We start from the raw sequence: 20,061 nt of genomic DNA, 5'->3' as shown, positions 1-20,061 counted from the left end.
TAGTTCATAGTATAATATATATTTTCTTTTAAAATAATAATAATAATAATAATAATCATATTATATATATATATATATATATATATTGGGTAAAGATTTAAAAGTACAATAAGATAAGAGTTTAACAGCTGTAGATATAGATTCCTATTAGTATTAGGTATCAGATATCTTTTGTTACGATTTATTTTCTTTTTTTGTTTATCTTCTTAACAAACTCTGTTTCTCTCTCATATATGTATATATATGTATATTATTGTTTAATTTCATTTATAGTAGAACTCTTTGATCATATGCATGCAGAGAAAAGAGGGAGTCAATCTCTACGCGTCTTCTCAAGAGAGTTCTTCTAATGAGTCCTCCAACTATGGAGTCTGATCAGAAAACGAAGCCTAAATTCAAGGCTTCCCTAACAACTCAAAAGCTTCAAAGCCCTACAAAGCACAAACAACAAGAAGCTCAAGCTTTCTCTTCTGCTCTTTTGCAGGACAATGATCTTCTCAATGAGGCTTTGCTTGCATTGGATGGTGTTAACAACAGCAACAATGGTGGTGATGATGACAACAACAACAGTAGTAACTTCACCATCAACAAGCAGAGATATTTCGAATCTTTGCCACCTGGTTATAAGTTCAAGCCCAGTGATGAGGAGCTCATTGTTCATTACTTGATGAACAAAGTTGACAATAAGACGTTGCCACTCCACAAGATCAAGGATGTCAACCTCTACAAGCATAACCCTAGTCAGCTTGCAGGTCTCTACTTGTTCTCTCTCTATATCTTCTTTTGCATGTTTAATTTTTGCTTTTAGGGTTTTAGATGGTTATTTTTTGCTTTTAGGGTTTTTGAAGATCTGATATTGAAACCCCAAAAAATCTTTTAGGGTTTTATCCCTCAAGGGTTTTTCAGTTTTTAGTATTGGTTTCATTCTGTTTAAAAAGCAGCAAAATTCATTCAGTTAAATAAACATTATGATCTAGGAATAAGCATTAGCATGATCTAGAGTTCATTTAATTTTTAATTTTTATTTAATTTTTAATTTTTATTTTTCGGGAAGTCATCCATATTGGGTAGTTCATTCTCTAATATATAAAGCATTAAGCATGAGTTCATTTAAGCATAATCTAGAGTTCATTTAATTTTTAATTTTTATTTTTTGGGAAGTCACCCATATTGGGTAGTTCATTCTCTAATATATAAAGCATTAAGCATGAGTTCATTTAATTTTCTATTTTTCGGGAAGTTCTATAAAATGATATAGGGTTCATGACTTCATTCATTTCAATAAGCATTATGATCTAGATCATTATGATCTAAAATTGATCTTTGTTCCATACTTATTTTTGTTGGTTTTAGTTCATTGATATTGTTTTAATTCTTTTCTATATATATCATACTTTATCATCACTTTTTGAGTTTCCTGACTAATCAGAATTTAATTTGCAGTTCATATATATATATATATATCACTTTTTGAGTTTCCTGACTAATCAGTATTTAATTTGCAGTTCATATATATATATATATATATATATTTTTTAAATTGTTCTATTCTAGTTTTCTAGTATCCACAATCCTCCAATCTACCTTGAATTGCTGTCATTCTAACATTATGCCGCGATATAACTGTGGTGTATACACATCATATTCATCTATCTATTACCTCGCAAGGTATCAAAATCATAGTGTTAGATCTTCCTTTTTACTATTTGTTTTTTTCTGTTTTAAACTGAATTTCTTTTTATGTTTGTATTTTATATGTTTCTTCATTTATTATTGACTTACAACAATAATATATTGCCATGTCGAAAGCATAAATTAAGCTATGTACTGGTCTGTGGTCAAATGGTTATTATAGTATTATTGAAACCCTAAAAAAAAGCCATTCCAGGTGTTGTTTCTCTTATTTCCTTATTATTATTATTATTATTTTATCATGCATTAATTTGAGATCCCTAACAATCTTTTGATTCTTTTAATAGAGATTTTCCCAACATTGGCTGAAAAAGAATGGTACTTCTTCACTCCAAGGGACCGGAAATATCGGAATGGAAACCGGCCAAACCGAGCTGCTGGTGATGGATACTGGAAGGCTACTGGAGCTGATAAGATTGTTGAACACAAAGGTGATATTGTTGGATATAGGAAGGCACTGGTTTTCTACAAAGGAAGACCTCCAAAGGGTGACAAGACCAAATGGATCATGCACGAGTTTAGAGTTAAAGCAGAAGCTCCAAAAAGCAAAAAAGGAACTGATGACATGAGGGTATATACTACAACTCCTTCAATTACTGTATATATAGAATGCATATATTGCAATGCCTGGAGTCTCGTTCAGATATATTATTAGTAATACTTATTCTATGTGTTGTGTGCATACATTAACCTGGCCATGGTTGGAGTCTCGTTCGTTCAGATATATCATTAGTAATACTTAATAATCTAGGTGTTGTGTGCATATATTAACCCTCGTCCGTACATATATATTATTGCTAGCTAATACTTAACCTATGTGTTACTTTCTGCATATATTGCAATGCAATGTCTGGAGTCTCGTTCAGATATATTACTAAACCTCGTCAGACCTTGCGATGGCTGAAGTCTCGTTCAGATATATCATTATTAATACTTAATAATCTAGGTGTTTGTGCATATATTAACCCTCATCCATACATATATATTATTGCTGGCTAATACTTAACCTATGTGTTACTTTCTGCGCGCAGTTGGACGATTGGGTGTTGTGTAGGATTTATCAAAAAGCTAATCAAGCAAGAGTCAAGCGAAATCATGATGAATCTGGGGAGATTGAAGATCCCAAAACATCTGCCCCTACACCGCCATCAGTCCCAAGTTCTCCATTTGTTGTCAACCCGACGAATCCGAATGCTGTAGTGGAAATGAACTACAATTACAACCCGGTTGGAGGCTCAAACGGATTTATGGGGAACCCATTGGTTAATAATAACTATCCTCAAATGGCTTACCAAAATGGAGGACTAGTCCAAGCTGAAACGCAACAGCAATATCTCGATGCTTCATTAGTCCCCAACTATGCAAGGTTCAATTCTCATCATCTTCAGCAGCAAATGAATTTCAACTATGGGCCTGCTGCAGTACCAATCTCTTCTTTTAAGCCGCCACCTCCTCCTCCTCCTCCTCCTCCTCCTACTACTACTACCGTTCATCACACCGATAACATTGCCATGCCCATGCCCGGCCACCACTACATTAAAGGAGGAGACATGGCTTGGGATCCTAAGCCAAGACATGAAGAAGAAATTTGGAAACCAGTTTATGATAATTACGACGATTTCGCTCAGCTTGAATATTTGGGAAACTTGGAGGGTTTTGGTAATAATTTATCCGATAATGCCTCATACAATCCTCCGGCAGATTACCCAACTGACCACCCCAATTTACCCGAGGACGGCTCATATAATAATCCTCCAACTGACCCTTCGTCGTTCTGATTCGAGTTTGCTCCATCGTTTGGCAGTGCTGATGTACATAGGATTACGCAGCGCTGATGTACATAGGATTACATATTTTCTGATTCGAGTTTGCTCCATCGTTTGGCAGTGCTGATGAACAAAGGATTACATATCAGGGCGTGTTTTTTTTCCCGGCAAATAGTTATATTTTAGGTGTTCTTAGCTAGTAGTTGATTATATGTTATATACATATACATATCGACTAATTATGTCAGTGTCGTTTTGTAAATAACTAGCTTTAGGAGTTAGAGAAACTTCTGTATTTTATTTTTTTAAATAGAGATCGATAGAAACATTGTATTTTTGGAGTAGATTGATACATTAATTGCTTGTTATCTTCGGGTTTAAACATTTTTTGTTTTGAGTTATTAAACGCAAACAGTCTGGTGGATTTTCTTTATCTTTCTAGGATGTTTTTTTGCTCTCTCTTTCATGAGTAATGTTTTTTTCCTAGTTAATGAGCTTATTTTTGTTTTCTTGGCTTTGGGGTATGTGCATTGTTCTGTTTTTTATTTTTTTTGAAATGTGAATTTCAATTATATATATATATATATATATATATATATATATATATATATATATATAAAAAGAACAGAATTACATACCCACAGACATACAATACATTTGCAACGATGGTAATCTGGGCAGTGAAAAATATGAGGGGGCAATAGTGAAAATGTTTAAGAATTTTAGTGGAGGTAATAGTAATTTTTTTTAGGTATATATATCGAAATGAGAAAAATAGGCATAGTTAATAAAAAAAAATTAATTACCCCACCCCCCCCCGGCCGGCGAGCTACATTTAGATCCGTGCCTGTTTAGAGAGGAAAGCTTGTATCAGGTAGATTAATATAATTTAATTTGAACCTTCCTTTCGTATTTATAGTTTTGGTCGGTATAATATATAATATACATTAGTAAAAGATGAAAATCGTTTTCAACTCTTATTTTGAAGACTTGAACAGAAACCAGATCAAGCCTACATTATGGAGGAGCATATTTAGTTATCCAAAAATAGAAGAAGCTTATCCAAATCACTCTCAATTTTAGATATTCTTATTCTCAGGTAAAGATAAAATTGGGTTTAGGATGATCCTTAATTTTAATATATATTTGTTTAGTCACTATCGTGTTAAAAATTGGCCCTACCTTATTGTACACCAAAATATATGCAAAAATGCAAATATGATTGAAGAGTATGGACATCCCCATCCACACAGTTCTGCATTGTGGGCTCCTTTGTGCATCGGGTGTTAACAAAATAACACAATATGAGTCCAATGGGTCCCAAATTGTATAAGGATCGGATAAATGAGAATAACAAGATTGATACCCATACAATGGATAATATGTTTGTTGTGTGATCAGATATTTCATGAAATTAAAGTGATGTACTCAAATAATACTACCTTGCTTATTTATTTATTAATCTGATAAGTCTACTTTGGAAGTTATTTCATTATTTATTTTTTTATAATTATTATTACTATTATTATTTTATTTTGTTGGGTTGAAGATACAATTATAATAAGAACTCTTCTAATTCTAACCCTTCAATATGTAAAAACAGATTTTGTGCATTGGGGCGGAGCCTGTGTATCCGGGATGGGCCCACACCCCTAAATTATTAACTTTTAAAATTATCTTTTTAACTTTTTCTCTTTTCCTCTCAAAGTTTTGTCATTTTTCTTTTTTCACATTCTTCTTTGTTTTTTCTTCTATCCCTCCCAAATAAAAAATAAAAAAAAAAACACAAAAAGCCAAAAAAAAAAAAAAACAGAAAAAGAAAAGATATTGACATTATAAAATAACTCTCAAGTTCTTTGAGCTAAACCTTTTTGTTTTTCCTTTGTGTATGCGAATTTTTTTTTTAATACCCTCTAATAATTTTTTTTAATTATTATTTTTAATATTTTTGTGATGAAGATGCTGGTGTCACCTTAAAGCACCCGATAATCCACCCAATATACCCTTTGATAACTGACCCAACCAATCAAATCTTTTTCCTTCTAAGGATAGTAGAAATTTACAAATGTATGGTTGGTTGATTTTCCTTCATAATAGAAAATATAACAACAAATAATTGGACTCGAATATTATTTTAATACTCAATACTCACTTGTGAGTCGTGATAAAGAACTCTTGAGTATTCGGTGAAACTCCATTTTAAAAGTTTAAAATTATCAATGTGATCACTTGAACAAACTATTTTTTTTTTTTGGTTCCTGGCGCTTGAACAAACTATGATTACATGAAGGATGTTAAAATTTTACTAGGTTAGAATTATTAGGTGATATTTCGAGAATATATATATATATATATATATTAGATGATGTGGCGATTTTGAAATGGTTGGATTTTATTTCAGGGAATACAAGGAGAATAAGGCTGGAGAGATCCGAATCCAAACTCTGCGGATCTCTACTTAACCAAAAAACCCTCCGCATCAAACACGTGTCCATCATCCAAAGCGAAATTGAGCTTCTGCATACTCGCGAGATGATGATGATGATTATGATTATGATGATATTAAACAACTGGGGTTCTTCATCTGCTTTCTCTCTCTACTTTTGTTTCTCTCTCTACTTTTTCATAGTCAGATCACATGCAACATTCGTAGCACTGAGCCCGTTTTCGAAGGCAAAATTCCTCCAATCATCATAGGCCGTATCAGCAACCCAAATTCAATCCAACCCAATTATACATAGACATATATATACACACACACATATATACACAGAGAGAGAATTTTTACACAGAAAGAGATGTTCATCATGATTCAACCCAATGTGTTTGGTTGTCTTCAATCGCCATAGCTGCATTGATCCAGTTCATCCTATGTTTCTTTTACCTTTCTAGGGTTGAGAAATAAAGCTGATAAGTAGTTATATATATATACACACACAGGTATAAGGAATCATTTGGTATTTTGTTCTTTAAGACGGTGTTGGCTTTATCAGATTGGTTCAGAGGGAGAATATTTAAAGAGAATCTGATCTGATGCATAATGGGTTTTCTCTTCTGTTCAACGGTCTTCCTTCCTCTTTCGTTGGAGGCTGTGAAAATCCAACACTTCTCCCAAGATTTCTAGAGTGAGAAAGTGTTATTTTCACAGACATAGAGTGATACATATATTGACATATATAAATATATAGATGTCTATATATGCATTTATTAACATTTAGGGATTTTAGAGAGAGAAATGTTGGCATTGGTTGGGGGTCAAGGAGGAGCAGCACCAGCAGCTAATATGGAGAAGGATTTTGATTCAAAGCTTAGCATTCAGAGCAATTCATCCAATGGTGGGAACACACAGAGATCTAATAGCTTTCAATTTAGGGCACCACAGGAGAATTTTAGGATCCTAGACTTCGAATTGGGAAAGATCTATGGCGTTGGTTCTTATTCTAAGGTTGGATTTTTTTTTTTTAGCTCCTTTCGATTTTATTTTATTTTATTTTTTGATTCTTTTTTACTCTTTTTATTTTTTCATTGCTGTTAACTTTGATTCTCTATTGTTTTTGTTTATGTTAATCTGGTTTTCACTCACTATAGATTAGTGGGTTGAGCCTTTGATGATTATTAAGATTGAATGCCATGATGTTTTATTTATATTTGTATTTTCCAGTTTCATTTTTTTGGTAAATTTGAGTCCTATAGAATAGTGGTTTGTGCCGATTTATTGTTCATAACTTTTTAAATTGGGTATATTTTGTCATGATGACGATGATAAATGAAATCGGCGTTGAAATTTTCATTTTCATATAGTATGTTATGGTACAGCGGGTTAGAATGCTAGTGGCAATTCGGGTATATATAGGACCTCTAAGAAGAGCAGCAGGAATTATTATTTTTATTTAAAAAAAAAAAAAAAAATTGTTTAGATGGATATTGACAACAAGAAAAATTGTGTGTTCGGTTTGGAGCTAGGATTCTCAGTGCCAAATGCTTTTTTTGGACTGAGATGAGCAAGGAAGTAACTTGACATCGGTGAAAGGAGTTCTAGTGCTTCTATGCAATATTTGAGGAAAAATTCACTGTAATTATGATTAAAAATATGAACTTAAATCAACCATGTCTTATTCAGAAGCATATTAAGCAGTGCTCTACTCTTGGTTGAGCCGTTTTGGTATGGTTAGACATTGGGACTTGTATAGCAAGACATCTCGGCTTGGCAATGCAATACTATTAAATAGAGAGACTAGTTTGTTTGGAGTTGTATTGCGAGGATTCTCGTGCTTTTTCGCTAGCCCACTTTCCCAGAACAAGATTCTCTTTATGTTCGTCATACTTCCAACAATGAGCCAACCACTCAAACTTCAAATTTCTCCGCAAGAGCTTCGTATTCAAGAAAGTAGGTTCCTTTCTTTGGGTGCTACATAGGTTTCTTTAACAAAGGAAGATAGGTATTTTTCACTTATTTTCAATTTCAATATATTTAAATGTGATTATGCATATAAATGTATTTTTGTTGTAGATCTATATGTTTATTGTTAATCCGAGAGTATTTATGCCCTATTATTTTTCTGTAGATTTATAATCTGCTTAAGTGGGAAAAGTTTGGAATTAAGTCACATGGCTAGACTTTATTTATTTCAGAAAATGCTTAACTTTGCTTCCTTTTCTTTTTCTTCTCATATTTACTTTTTATTTGAAAGTTTATTAAGGATATTAGACGGTTAACTATATCTAAACATAACATATGTTGAACTACTTAATATCTCAAATACAACTATATATTTAGTTTTGCAATTTATTCAAGAAGAGTTTATTGAAGTTTTTGTACTTTTTGCGTGTAATATTTTAAAAGAATTACATAAACAACATAAACGTTATGAGGGGAAGAGTGTGACATTATTCATAGAGGTGTGCTAGAAGGAAGAAAAATGATGTTGCTCAACTAGAAGAGATCATATTTTTGATATGGGGAGCGCAGATGAGAGTGGGGTTGAGGATGATTGGAATGACGAGGATAGTGTTGGAATGAGAATGTGGGTGATGATGAGGGCAATGGAGGCGATGGCTGACTTTTTTTATCTGTTTACCACATGTTGTATGCTTTATGTATATATATATTTTTAATTGTAGTGAATATTATTGTATTAAAATATATAAACTAGTTTATTGCCTTTATTCATTTATTAGACAATATTATATATGTTATGGCATAATCAAATCTCTGCTATTATGGTAAGTCATTTCATAAATCGTGGCTATCATATATGCTAACACTAAGTGATGCATTTTGTTTGTTTTAAGGATTTATTTTGCTATTATATTTTATAAATTTTATGGTCTTTAAAATTTTTGTGTGTTATATCTAAGGCGCCCTTTGGCCCTTTTGTTTCTTTGGGCTTCGCTCCCCTTTTGAGCGTTTTTAATAAAATCTTACTTATCAAAAAAAAAAAAAAAATCTAGAGTATTGTTGTGTTGCCAATTTTAATCTGCGATGCTGCTGCGGGATCATATGAAGCTCCCCTGAGCCACTGATCAGAATCTCTACTTTGAACCATGTCCTCAAGAGATGTAGCCTTCTGAAATCAGGGAGCTTCTAATCCATGCAGGTGGAGATTTAATGTAAAACTATAATAAATGATAAATGATCCAGAGGCTTTCCAGATGGATGGGATAGGGTATTCGTATATCTAACGTATAATTTAAATGTATAAATGTGTCCTCTAAAAATGGAAATATTGAATGAATTGATAGTAAATTCTGAGATTTTACTCTCTTTCCCTTCAAGGGAATCTATTAATCGTTGAGAACATGGAATTTCCACAATGACTGTAAATCCCTCTGATATCATTTGAAAATACAAATTCTTGTTGTGCCCAAAAAATTTATTTTGGTTACCAGGTAGAGTACTTTTTTCCTGTTGTGTGGTACATTTTTCTTACTCTTGGACGGTAGAGACTGCCTAAAAATTTCTGGCGAAAAATAAATTCTTATGCCAAACAAATCTTTGATAAAAAGCTGTTTTATAATGGGCTTATCACATCAATAGTTTAGTTTGTGATCACTAGTTTCTTTTTCCTTTCATAAAACAGACATTACCCACTTCTGGTCCCACCACCGTAGAGTTTTGGGAAGGAGGATTTGAGACAGATCTAACCTTTGGTATTTCACAAAGTGGCTACTCTAAGGCTCAAAATCATGCCAGTGACACCGATGATCAAGTGTTTAACAGCTTAACCTTTGGTGTTGCCCAGTTCTTTTCCCTTATACAATTAATTAAAACCAATTTATTGGAAATAAATACTAGTCTACTGCATTTTAATGGTGTAGCGTGTTAGCTATAACTCATGGAAAGAAAATGGCTCCCGAATTTGGAAATGCCTAAATCTATTTCATCTTTGCGATCTTCACCAGCCCTTTTGGAGTATGTAAGATACCAGGATCCATTACAATTCACATATAAAAATGATGCAGCGCAGCTAACAAAGGTTGGATTTTTTGTGGGAAAACACTGTTATCTTCTATCATCGCATGTGCTTAAACAATGTCTTTTGTACAAGCGTGCCCGTTCAAATCATTTGGTTACGGAATTTTTTTTTTTTTGTTGTTGTTGTTTGGGGGGGGGGGGGGGGGGGGGGTGGGTTTATCATTTTTTCTTCTAGTAATCTTATTTCAATATTTTGGGGGGATTCGTTATGGTAGCTCTGGAACCGATTGCTATTACCTTCTGATTGTTCTTAATCTAAATGATGTTCAACATTTTGATCCTTGTCCAGATTGTGGTTATCCTGTCGCATCTTAGGTTTTTGAAGCATTTGTATCAGTTATATATCTTGAGTTCATAGTTATAGCTTCTGATCCGCATTTTGAGATGTCACTGTCAATTCTTCTCAGTGGCATGCACATAATATCCTAATAATGATGTCTTCAGGTTGTGAGAGCAAAGAAGAAAGACACAGGAATTGTATATGCCTTGAAGATCATGGACAAGAAATTCATCACCAAAGAAAATAAAACTTCTTATGTGAAGTTAGAGCGCATTGTACTTGATCAATTAGATCATCCTGGCATTGTGCGGCTATTTTTCACATTTCAAGACACTTTTTCGCTGTGTAGGTATTTTTTGGTCATGTCTAATTAAAATTTTGATTATTCAGATTCCCATATGACCATGTGTTCCATTTGTTTATTATGTTTGACTGTTTTTTTCCCAATTGGGTATATTGTCTGACATTGATCCCTTTAATTATATTGTGAAGACATGGCACTTGAGTCCTGTGAAGGTGGAGAACTTTTTGATCAAATAAACAGGGTAAGTAGATTTTAAAAATCTTGGATCCATGTTTCCTTCATGTATTTGTGGAACAAAAAGTTAAGAAATTTTAACAATATTATATACTCTGATATTTTTCTCTAGAATTGAATAGTTCTCTCGAGCAGCCAATAACTACTATTGAATATTCCAAATATTTCCTGCAACATTCGCAAAGCTTCTAAGTTATTCCAAATATATCCAAGTTGAAAGCATATTTTCTTTTTCTACCAAGCAACTTTTAGTAACATATAACTGTAATTTGAATTTTTAGAATTGGATGTAATATTCTTGCCGTGGAATGGAAACATGGGATTCATTTAGCTGACTCCAAATAATTGGGAAAAGGCTTGGTTATTGTTGTTGTTGTGGATGTGATATTCTTGCCTAATTTTTTAGGGCTCTTATTGTTTCTATTGTTAAGTAATTCCTTAATTTAAAACTTATCAAAAAAAAAAAAAAAAAAAAAAAAAATCCTTAATTTAAAAATTTTAATTATTCTACTAGAATTTGTTTCCTCTTTTCTACCTAGTTTGTCACCGTTTGGCATTGCCATCCAATATCCAGTAAATCTGTGTATGCAGAAAGGTCGTTTGTCAGAAGATGAAGCTCGCTTCTATGCTGCTGAAGTTATCGATGCTCTAGAATATATACATAGTATGGGATTGATTCATCGAGATATTAAGGTACTTCATCACATGAATGCGCTGATCTATTGCTTGTTAAAATTGCTGACAGTTCCTTTAATGGCAGCCAGAGAACCTGCTTCTTACTGCGGAAGGACATATTAAAATTGCTGACTTTGGCAGTGTAAAGCCTTTGCAGGATAGCCGGATCACAGTCCTTCCAAATGCATCTTCTGGTAATTTTATCAGACTACAATGAGGAAAATATTGACATTATGATTGAGTGTTGCCTTAAATTGTTGCTATATATGCCGTCCAGATGATAAGGCTTGCACATTCGTGGGTACAGCTGCTTATGTCCCTCCAGAAGTGTTAAATTCTTCTCCTGCAACTTTTGGGTATGGGACTCTTCCATGGAATAACTTTTATGTGTGCATGTGTGTATATATATTTATATTAAGTAAGACACACAAACACCAACTTTGTCCAACTGAAAGTCGAATTCTCAACCTTCCCTTTTGGGAGTTGTAGTAGTTATTTGTATATTCTTGGTTAATTTAAGTAACAGTTGGTTCCTATTGTTCCACTTTTTTGTTCGTTTTTTTTTTTTTTTTTTTTTTTTTTTTCCTTTGAGGGAGTTGGAGGGAGGGAAGGTACATGCATTGTTCTTTTCTTTCTTAATGTAACATCTTTGCAAGATGACTTATTTACTCCTTTTGAACATATTCAATCAGAAATGACCTCTGGGCACTTGGCTGCACCTTGTACCAGATGCTTTCAGGATCTTCCCCTTTCAAAGATGCAAGTGAGTGGCTTATTTTCCAAAGAATTATTGCCAGAGATATCAGATATCCGAATTATTTTTCAGAAGAAGCTCGAGATCTTATTGACCGGTTGTTGGTAAGATATAATCCATCTGCATGTCCACTTTATCCTTCTTTTCTTGAGCTTCATGTTTTTTCTCAGTTACTTTTCATTTTAAAAATATATTTGTCAGTATCTTTAGCTTTGGCTACAAAATTTGACAGAGATAAAAGCTTAGTCAGAATTTTACTCAACTCCCAACCAAAAAATGGTCTCGAGTCTAATAACTATGCTGCATGAACACTATACTAGACAAAAAGTAATTTTTATGCCGGCGTGACGATATGGAAAATTCTTTCAAGTAGGCCACTGACATGGCAAGGAGACTAATATACGTGCAGTAAATGAAGAAGGATAATATAGTAGAAGAATAACACATATACAAGCATGTATATGTATATATTTTACATCATATAATATATACATATACATGCTTGTATATGTGTTATTCTTCTACTATATTATCCTTCTTCATAGACTGAATCCCTTGTTAGAATGCAGATACCACACATCTGCATTATAACAAGGGATCTGAATTGCCAACTCCAGACTGCCACAATAAGGCATTTGTTCAGTTAATTAGGATTCTTTTTTGGAAATCTTACTGAGACTGGTTGGTTTGTATTGTGTTGTGTTTTCTTATTTTTTAACCTATCATTCCTCGTTCGAATCGATATAGGACCGTAATAATATTAATAACTTGTAAATATCCTTATAATTGTAAGCCTTCTTCATTCTTCAATGTGTAAAGACATTCATTACCTACATTTAAAAAAAATCTGTGAATTATATAGCCACAAATATGTCTTTGCAGCACAGCTTGTGTCAGTAATGCATTTGTGGGCCCACTATTGCTTACACTATGTTTAGTAGGAAGGAAAGGAGGGAGATGGGAAGGACAGGACATGGCTCCATTGTTTGGTAGAGGGGAGAGGGAGAGGGAGAGAATGAGAGGATGGATGAGGCATCACTACAGGGCCACTCATTTGGTTTCATCTGAAAGTAGGCGGAAGGGAGGAGGGAAGGGAAGGATGATAGTTATAGAAAATGGAAAGACTCTCATTTATTAACTCTGCCGTATTTGCTCATCTATTAATTTATTCAGTGAGGGGAATGGTGATTGAATAGTATTCACAGGCGGCCTCCTATTACATTGCTCACTTTTTTCCTGGAAAATGGAATGTGTCACATCCTTTTTTTCCCTTCCTTTCAACAAATAAAAGGAGGGAATGACACCTTCCCTTCCCTCAAAATCCTCTTCGTTCCCTCCTCCATTAACTTCCATCCGCCTTTTCATCTCTCCTACCAATTGGAGCATCACTGATTTGCAAACTCTGAAACATATGTCACAAGGCAACCTCACTGCATTTTCTGATTACCTTCAGATAGATGCAAATATCTCTATAGTTGGTTCATATTGATCTATATTGAATAGCCAAATTTACTGTTTCGGAAAGAGAGTAGCTGATTTTATGTTAGAGAAGGGCAAAAAGAATAATGCACCTTTTAGTTTGTCCAGCCATTGTTCATAGATAATAGGTTCATATTGGTAATTTGGCATATTTTACTCAAGTGTTAACATGTACCATGTGAATGTTTTAAATTTCTTGTGGTGCTACAGCATTTTAAAAGGAGAAACCATGGGACAAGATATTCTTCTACCTCATTCTGTTGAAAGAAAATGACTAAGTATCAGGAAAAGTAATTGTAAGCTATGCGTATAAAATTTGTAAATGGCTGACCATTTTGCATGTAAATTATATTATGAAATGAGACAATCTTAAAAATTACAGGGTAGTTAGATAGCTACATTACATGCAGTGTCATCTTTCTTTTCAACACTTTATGGATTGTTTAGACAGGAATCACAAGTTCAACAACTTTAAGCGTAGTACAATGAGTGAAATTTCAGTAGGGTTCATGAGGGTGTGTTACATTTGAGCTTCACTGTTTTAGTAATTAGTCTTTTAGGATTTATGCTCCTTTTGGTATTAGGGATGGAATTTGGAAGGTAGGAGAGGAGGGCTGGAAGAGGTATGCCTAGAAGAGGAAGGGGAATTTACCTCCTTATGTTTGGTTAAGCAAGGAGGGATGGATGAGGGAAGGCAAGAGGTATTACCTGATTTTAACATTAATATACATATTGAAAGGAGGTTTTTCCTTTGAGAAGAAAATTCTCGAAAAGGGAGGGGAAATCTGAGCACTTTGCCTCGTTCTTTCCTCCCACTTTTGCGAGGAAGGAGTACGGTGGTCTTGGAAGGAAAGGCTCCACTCTTATCTTGCTTTTCCTTCCACTTTCCTCCTACTAAATTATGAAAAGCCCATAGTTCTCTCGCATTTTCCCTCCTCTCTTCCTTTCCCTTCCCCTTTGCTCCTACCAAACTATCGAAATACTAATCTTCGCTTTTTTTTCCCTCCCCTGCCTTTTTTCATTTCCCTTCCCTCACTCTCCTGCCGAAGGAAAGCCCATTTTCCCCTTCCTCCTCCTCTTCCTCCCAGTCCTCCCTCAAACCAGATAAATCATTAACCTTAAGTCCTTTACTTTTTCATTTTTTTGTTTTACTTTTTCCTGCCTTCTGTAAAGGCGACCAAGGAGGTGGAATCCTATGTTGACCTATTCCTGAATTTAATGAGGAAATCACTGCTATATGTCACTTAAAATCTTTTATACCAAGAAAATATCTTTAATGTGTGTTCTTTTAAATTAAAATATCATTTCCTTCTTATTTTTCTTTTTAAACTTTGAGAGTAGCTTATCATTGTAAGAAAATGCCATAAGACACTTGTATAAGCATTATATGAAGAGTAATATAGGGATTTTATATTAGTGTACACATATATTTCTTAATATTCATGCACGTGAGTATATTGTTTCTGTAATGGTAGCTTATTGCAAGTGTGTATAATGTACTTATGTATGCACATATGCGAATCTGTTATATACATTTGTTATGTGTGTATAGGCTCATGTATACCATATACATGCTATGTTTATGAGACATATATATATGTATATTCACATATACATATTATGTTTATGAGATGCATTTACATATATGTGCATATACATTTGTTTGTTTGTGTTTGTGCGTACTTATTTGGCAAATGAGTTCCAAGTATATAATTGAAACATGATTTACATAAATAGAATCATAAGTTAATATCTGGTTCTGTGAGCTACTTTTTATTCTTACAAAAATTCTGTAGACCGTGTGCTTGAAAATGCTAAAAAGAATTTCCTTGAAATGTTTTACGTCAAAATAAACAATATATATGTAAGTTGTTTCTTGATTATAGATGATATAAATTTGTGTATTATTTCCTTTATTAAAGTGTTCTACTGTGCCTTCACTATGCATAAATGATGCAGGATATTGATCCCAGCAGAAGACCTGGTGCTGGGCATGATGGTTATGCTTCACTTAAGAAGCATCCTTTCTTTGAGGGAGTTGACTGGAAGAATTTAAGGGTACAAACCCCTCCAAAACTTGCTTTGGAGGCAAAGGTATGTTTTTCTTAGGCCTTCTTTTAAATTTTTTTTATCCTCCTTTTTTTTTTTTTTTTTTTTTGATACCTGTTCTTTTGCCACTATTGTGGTTCTTGTGAGATGTGTCATACAACCATTTTTACTTCTAATGTCAATTCTTTTAGGCTCAGTCAAGTGAGGGTGATGATGTTCAGGACTCTGCATGGAACCCTTCACACATTGGGGATGGTTTCACAAGACAAAATGATGGAAACAGTGGTGCTGAATCGTCTTCTGATGCTGGTCATATAACTAGGCTTGCTTCTATTGACTCCTTCGATTCAAAATGGTAATTATCAAGTACTTTCTACTTGTGCAGTTGGTAGTAAGCTACCCCCTCTTTTAGAAGCTTTAATTGGGATTCTTTCAAATGCAACTGTCTCAGTTGAAAATTTATAGCATGATCTATTTCACTTAATAGCAGAACAACAATGAAAGCAGTAGAGGAAAAACAAAATCACACAATAGGAAACAGGACTTTACATGGTTCAACAATTGCCTTTTATCCATGAAGAGGGAGATCAAAGCCACATCAACAATGAATTAGAAGGTTACATGAGATAGGGTTACGAAACATTAAAAAATGCCCCAAGGGATTATTTACACCCAGTGAATTGTGTTTGGTTCAGAAAAATGAACCCCTTTACAAATTTGGGCTTAGTTCCTTCCTTGGAACCTTTTATCCATGAAGAGGGAGATCAAAGCCACTTCAACAATGAATTAGGGGGGGTTACATGAGATAGGCTTACGAAACAATAAAAAATGCTCCAGGGGACTATTTTTACACTCTCACTGAATTGGGTTCAGTTCAGAAAATTGAACCCCTGTACAAATTTGGGCCTAGTTCCCTCCGTGGAACCTTAGCCAAAAGTTACTACGAAGCCCACAACTTATAATACATACAACATATTGCCGAGCATGCATAATACAAGACGTCTCACAACATGATCAGCTGCACTTGACTCTAAGAGGTGGTCAATATGGATATTCTTAATATGAATGTTGTTACTTGTCATGGGAGTTGAAAAGTAGGACATTCCCTAAAAGAGATGGATCAAACTTGATCTGAAGTAGTTTGCGCACTCTATTAGAATTGGATTTCATGCAACTTATTTTTTATGAATCATTACCTTATATTCTGGTTGCAAATCTTTAATTCTAAATCCATGATTTTTAATAACTCTGCTGGTAAGAAACCCCAAGGAGTATGTACTTCTACTTGTACTTTTGCAGTAAAGTTGTACTTCAAACTTCCAGAAAGGTTCCTTGATTGTTTTCCAATTTGAATGCTTCAACCAACCAGAAAGTTGCAACTCATTATTACAGAGAACTGGTATAACCTGCTTCTTTGGAGAAGATAGGAAGGACCATTAGTAGATTGAAAGAAAAAGAGCAGTCTTGAGTTTTAGATACATAGCATATTCACCCTCACTTTTTCTCCCTTCTAAAAAGGGATACTAATGGCACTAGAAATGATCATGGTGACCAGTGCATTTTTCCATTGATGCATCTAATAGTGGCAGCACTTGCTATTTTCCTTTGGTTCATCATATTGGCATATCTAATTTGTTTTGGCATATATACAGGCAACAGTTTTTGGAGCCTGGGGAATCTGTTCTTATGATCTCAATGGTCAAGAAGATTCGAAAACTAACAAACAAGAAAGTTCAGCTAATCCTGACCAACAAGCCGAAGTTGATTTATGTGGACCCCTCTAAGCTTGTGGCTAAAGGGAATATAATCTGGTCTGATAACCCTAGTGAGCTTAGCGTCCAAGTTATGAGCCCTTCACATTTCAAAATTTGCACAGTAAGTCCCATTTTCTATCTTCTTCTGGGGCACACATCTACCTTGATAAATTTTGTTCCCTACAATCATTGCAGTCACCAATCATAGTGGTGTGAAGTCGAGAGTATTTGAGAATTGTTTATGCAAATATGGAAATGCAGGGATGATTAGATCTTAAAAGTCCACATAGAGTCACAATGTGCCATGCTTTGACTTTTCTTTTTGGCCTGCTCAGAACAACACCTGTGAGTGGTTAGTGCAATGACTGGAAAAGGAACAGGGAACATAGCCCAATTTTCATTGCATTTAAACTTTCCCTTCTCTTGTTAAATTAATTTCTTTTCTTTTTTTTTCTTGTTATGGTATAGCCGAAGAAAATTTTGTCATTTGAGGATGCCAAACAAAGAGCAATGCAATGGAAAAAAGCAATTGAGACCCTCCAAAATCGGTGACTTTTATTCATTGTTTGACAACACATTCTTTGGTTGTAACAATATGGCAGAGGAATGTGGGGATCCTGAAAGAGATGGGTGCTCCCGGGGAATTTTTTATTTATAGAAAGTGATTCAATTTGGGGAACCAGCCTATCAAGTTGCAAGCCCTTCCCCATACAAGCATCCCTCTTCTTGTGCTATGATTGATTTTTGAGTTTTGTGCTAAGATTAGTACGACGGTGTTCCTAATGGGTTTGTTGGGGAATGCTATGTTTCTGGTACCAGCCAAATAGAAAAGAAACATTCTATTTTGTTTTCAAAGCCTTTCGAATTTTCTGTTTTGATTAGTGATAGTCTGCATCAAACCCTCCTTAATATATGTGTGAATTGTAGAGAAGTCTGTGTACATGTAAAAGGAGTGATGAAACATGTCCTGAAATTCGGGTGGCTGTTCAATTTTTTTTTTTTTTTTAAAGATTAAGAGGACTCTTCTAGTTGAAATTTTTTCAAATTAAACGAAGTATCTTTTGCAGTTGACAATGTTTAAACAAATTACAACTGTTTGATAGGAAGGGATGTTGCATAAATTATTTTTATCTGCTTTGTTTTTTATTTATTTATTCTGCATTTCATTTTACTCCAGGAACCAAGTGTTGTCTAATTGATATTGTGAACATGTTAGGCCGTTTTCCCTACTATGACTCTGTTATACTGCTTTTGGAACTAGAGACACATTACCACATTGGTGCAATTTTAATTTTTAATCGGTTACATACCATTTGGAACTTAGATATATTGTCCCTGAAAGTGAATAATGTGACTTTAATTTTGACAGGTTACATTTTCATGGTTACATTTTCTTGAAGTGGGAGTGTTTTTTCCTTGGATTGGTCACATAAATCAAGTATTGTGATGAATGAGCCTGGAATCCAGGTAGAGATAGTGATTACCAAGAACCCTCTGGTTTATGAAGTTCTTATTGTGATAGTGTAGGGTACAAATGAGCCAAGCCGACTCGTTGGCTGTTCGGGCTCAGAAAGTTAGGGTTATCACCGTGCTCGGAGCTGAGTAGCTGGCTGTTCAAGCTTGGTTAAGAACTTAAGATGAGGTTGAGAGACATGGATTCTGCAGTGATGTGAGGTACCAGCTCTATACTGTTCTCCTTCAAGTTTGGAGATCAAACGAAGGGGATGGAGAAAGTTTCTCTACTCTGAAGCAAATGATCCTCAATGATTTAGAAGTTTTGAAAATCAAATGAAGAGGATCGAATGAGTGTAGAAACTATGAAGTAGTGTTCCTTCGTGAGCAAAGAGATGTCTAATAATGCAGCAGTAGTTATGCTCAAATCAAGTCAAAAAGCGCAACATTTCCAGGAATGAATTTAGATAGAAACATTTTTATATCAATACTTAGGACATTTTTCTTACAAAACAATGTGACCTTACTATGCATTCATAAATAAAAAATAATCTTCATTATGAGCCCGTTTGGGATTGTTATAGAATGTCGAAAGGGCTTTTAGTAGTAAAGTTGTCATAAAACTGTTGTCCCTAAAATTTGTTTGGTAATAATGTTGCATAAAACACTTTTATTATTAATTTTACTATATTACCCTTACACAAATAAACAAGTGTTAATTTTCTAATATTAAATATTATAAAATTCCACTTATAAGATCAACTTGTATTAGTTTTCATTTTTATTTTTAAATATTACATATTTTGTTTATGATAAAGTATTTTTATTTAGTACTAAATTATAAATAAGTTAAATATAATTTAATGATTATTAATTTGTATTTGATTTGAGATCTTCTAGTAATACACTAAAATAAACAAACTTGTTCACATGTTATCTAATAATGAAATTTAATAATATAATGTTGCAGTGTCAGAAAAACTAGAATATTCATTTAAACTAGGATGATATAAAAATAAAATAAAAAAAATTAAACTAGGATATTCATTTGCTGTTGAGGAGTCCCAAAAATAATAGGATATTAATTTGCTACTCCGTATTTGTTTGTAACAGTAACAAAATAGTATTTATAAAAAAATAAAAAGGG

General features: G+C 33.8%; 2 protein-coding genes across 6 annotated transcripts; both read left to right on the top strand.

Annotated features, from left to right (window-relative positions):
- Positions 1-307: 307 nt before the first annotated feature.
- On the top strand, positions 308-4,022 carry LOC132314911 (NAC domain-containing protein 30-like). Its single transcript, XM_059813680.1, has 3 exons — positions 308-752; positions 1,980-2,263; positions 2,724-4,022. The coding sequence occupies exons 1-3, from the start codon at positions 350-352 to the stop codon at positions 3,468-3,470; spliced, it is 1,434 nt and encodes a 477-aa protein (XP_059669663.1). The 5' UTR covers positions 308-349; the 3' UTR covers positions 3,471-4,022.
- Positions 4,023-6,052: 2,030 nt separating this feature from the next.
- LOC132311876 (3-phosphoinositide-dependent protein kinase 2-like) lies at positions 6,053-19,461 on the top strand. Of its 5 annotated transcripts, none has more exons than XM_059810016.1 (11): positions 6,053-6,903; positions 10,378-10,558; positions 10,706-10,758; positions 11,343-11,444; positions 11,512-11,620; positions 11,704-11,782; positions 12,119-12,284; positions 15,619-15,753; positions 15,900-16,063; positions 17,361-17,583; positions 18,832-19,461. In XM_059810016.1, exons 1-11 carry the CDS (start codon positions 6,694-6,696, stop codon positions 18,907-18,909), a joined length of 1,500 nt encoding a protein of 499 aa, XP_059665999.1. In that variant the 5' UTR covers positions 6,053-6,693; the 3' UTR covers positions 18,910-19,461. The 5 variants fall into 5 exon arrangements, with proteins under 5 accessions (XP_059665999.1, XP_059666001.1, XP_059666000.1 ...); XM_059810018.1 differs by lacking the exon at positions 18,832-19,461 and adding an exon at positions 17,931-18,568 and having other exon boundaries at positions 6,055-6,903; positions 15,930-16,063; XM_059810017.1 differs by lacking the exon at positions 18,832-19,461 and adding an exon at positions 17,931-18,568 and having other exon boundaries at positions 6,055-6,903; positions 15,906-16,063.
- The last annotated feature ends 600 nt before the right edge of the window (positions 19,462-20,061 follow it).

The sequence above is a fragment of the Cornus florida genome, unplaced genomic scaffold (genome assembly GCF_030987335.1).
Source record: "Cornus florida cultivar Cherokee Brave unplaced genomic scaffold, ASM3098733v1 CherokeeBrave_3.0.0_Hap2_Chr06, whole genome shotgun sequence".
NCBI lineage: Eukaryota > Viridiplantae > Streptophyta > Magnoliopsida > Cornales > Cornaceae > Cornus > Cornus florida.
This window is presented reverse-complemented; position numbering and strand designations above follow the sequence as displayed.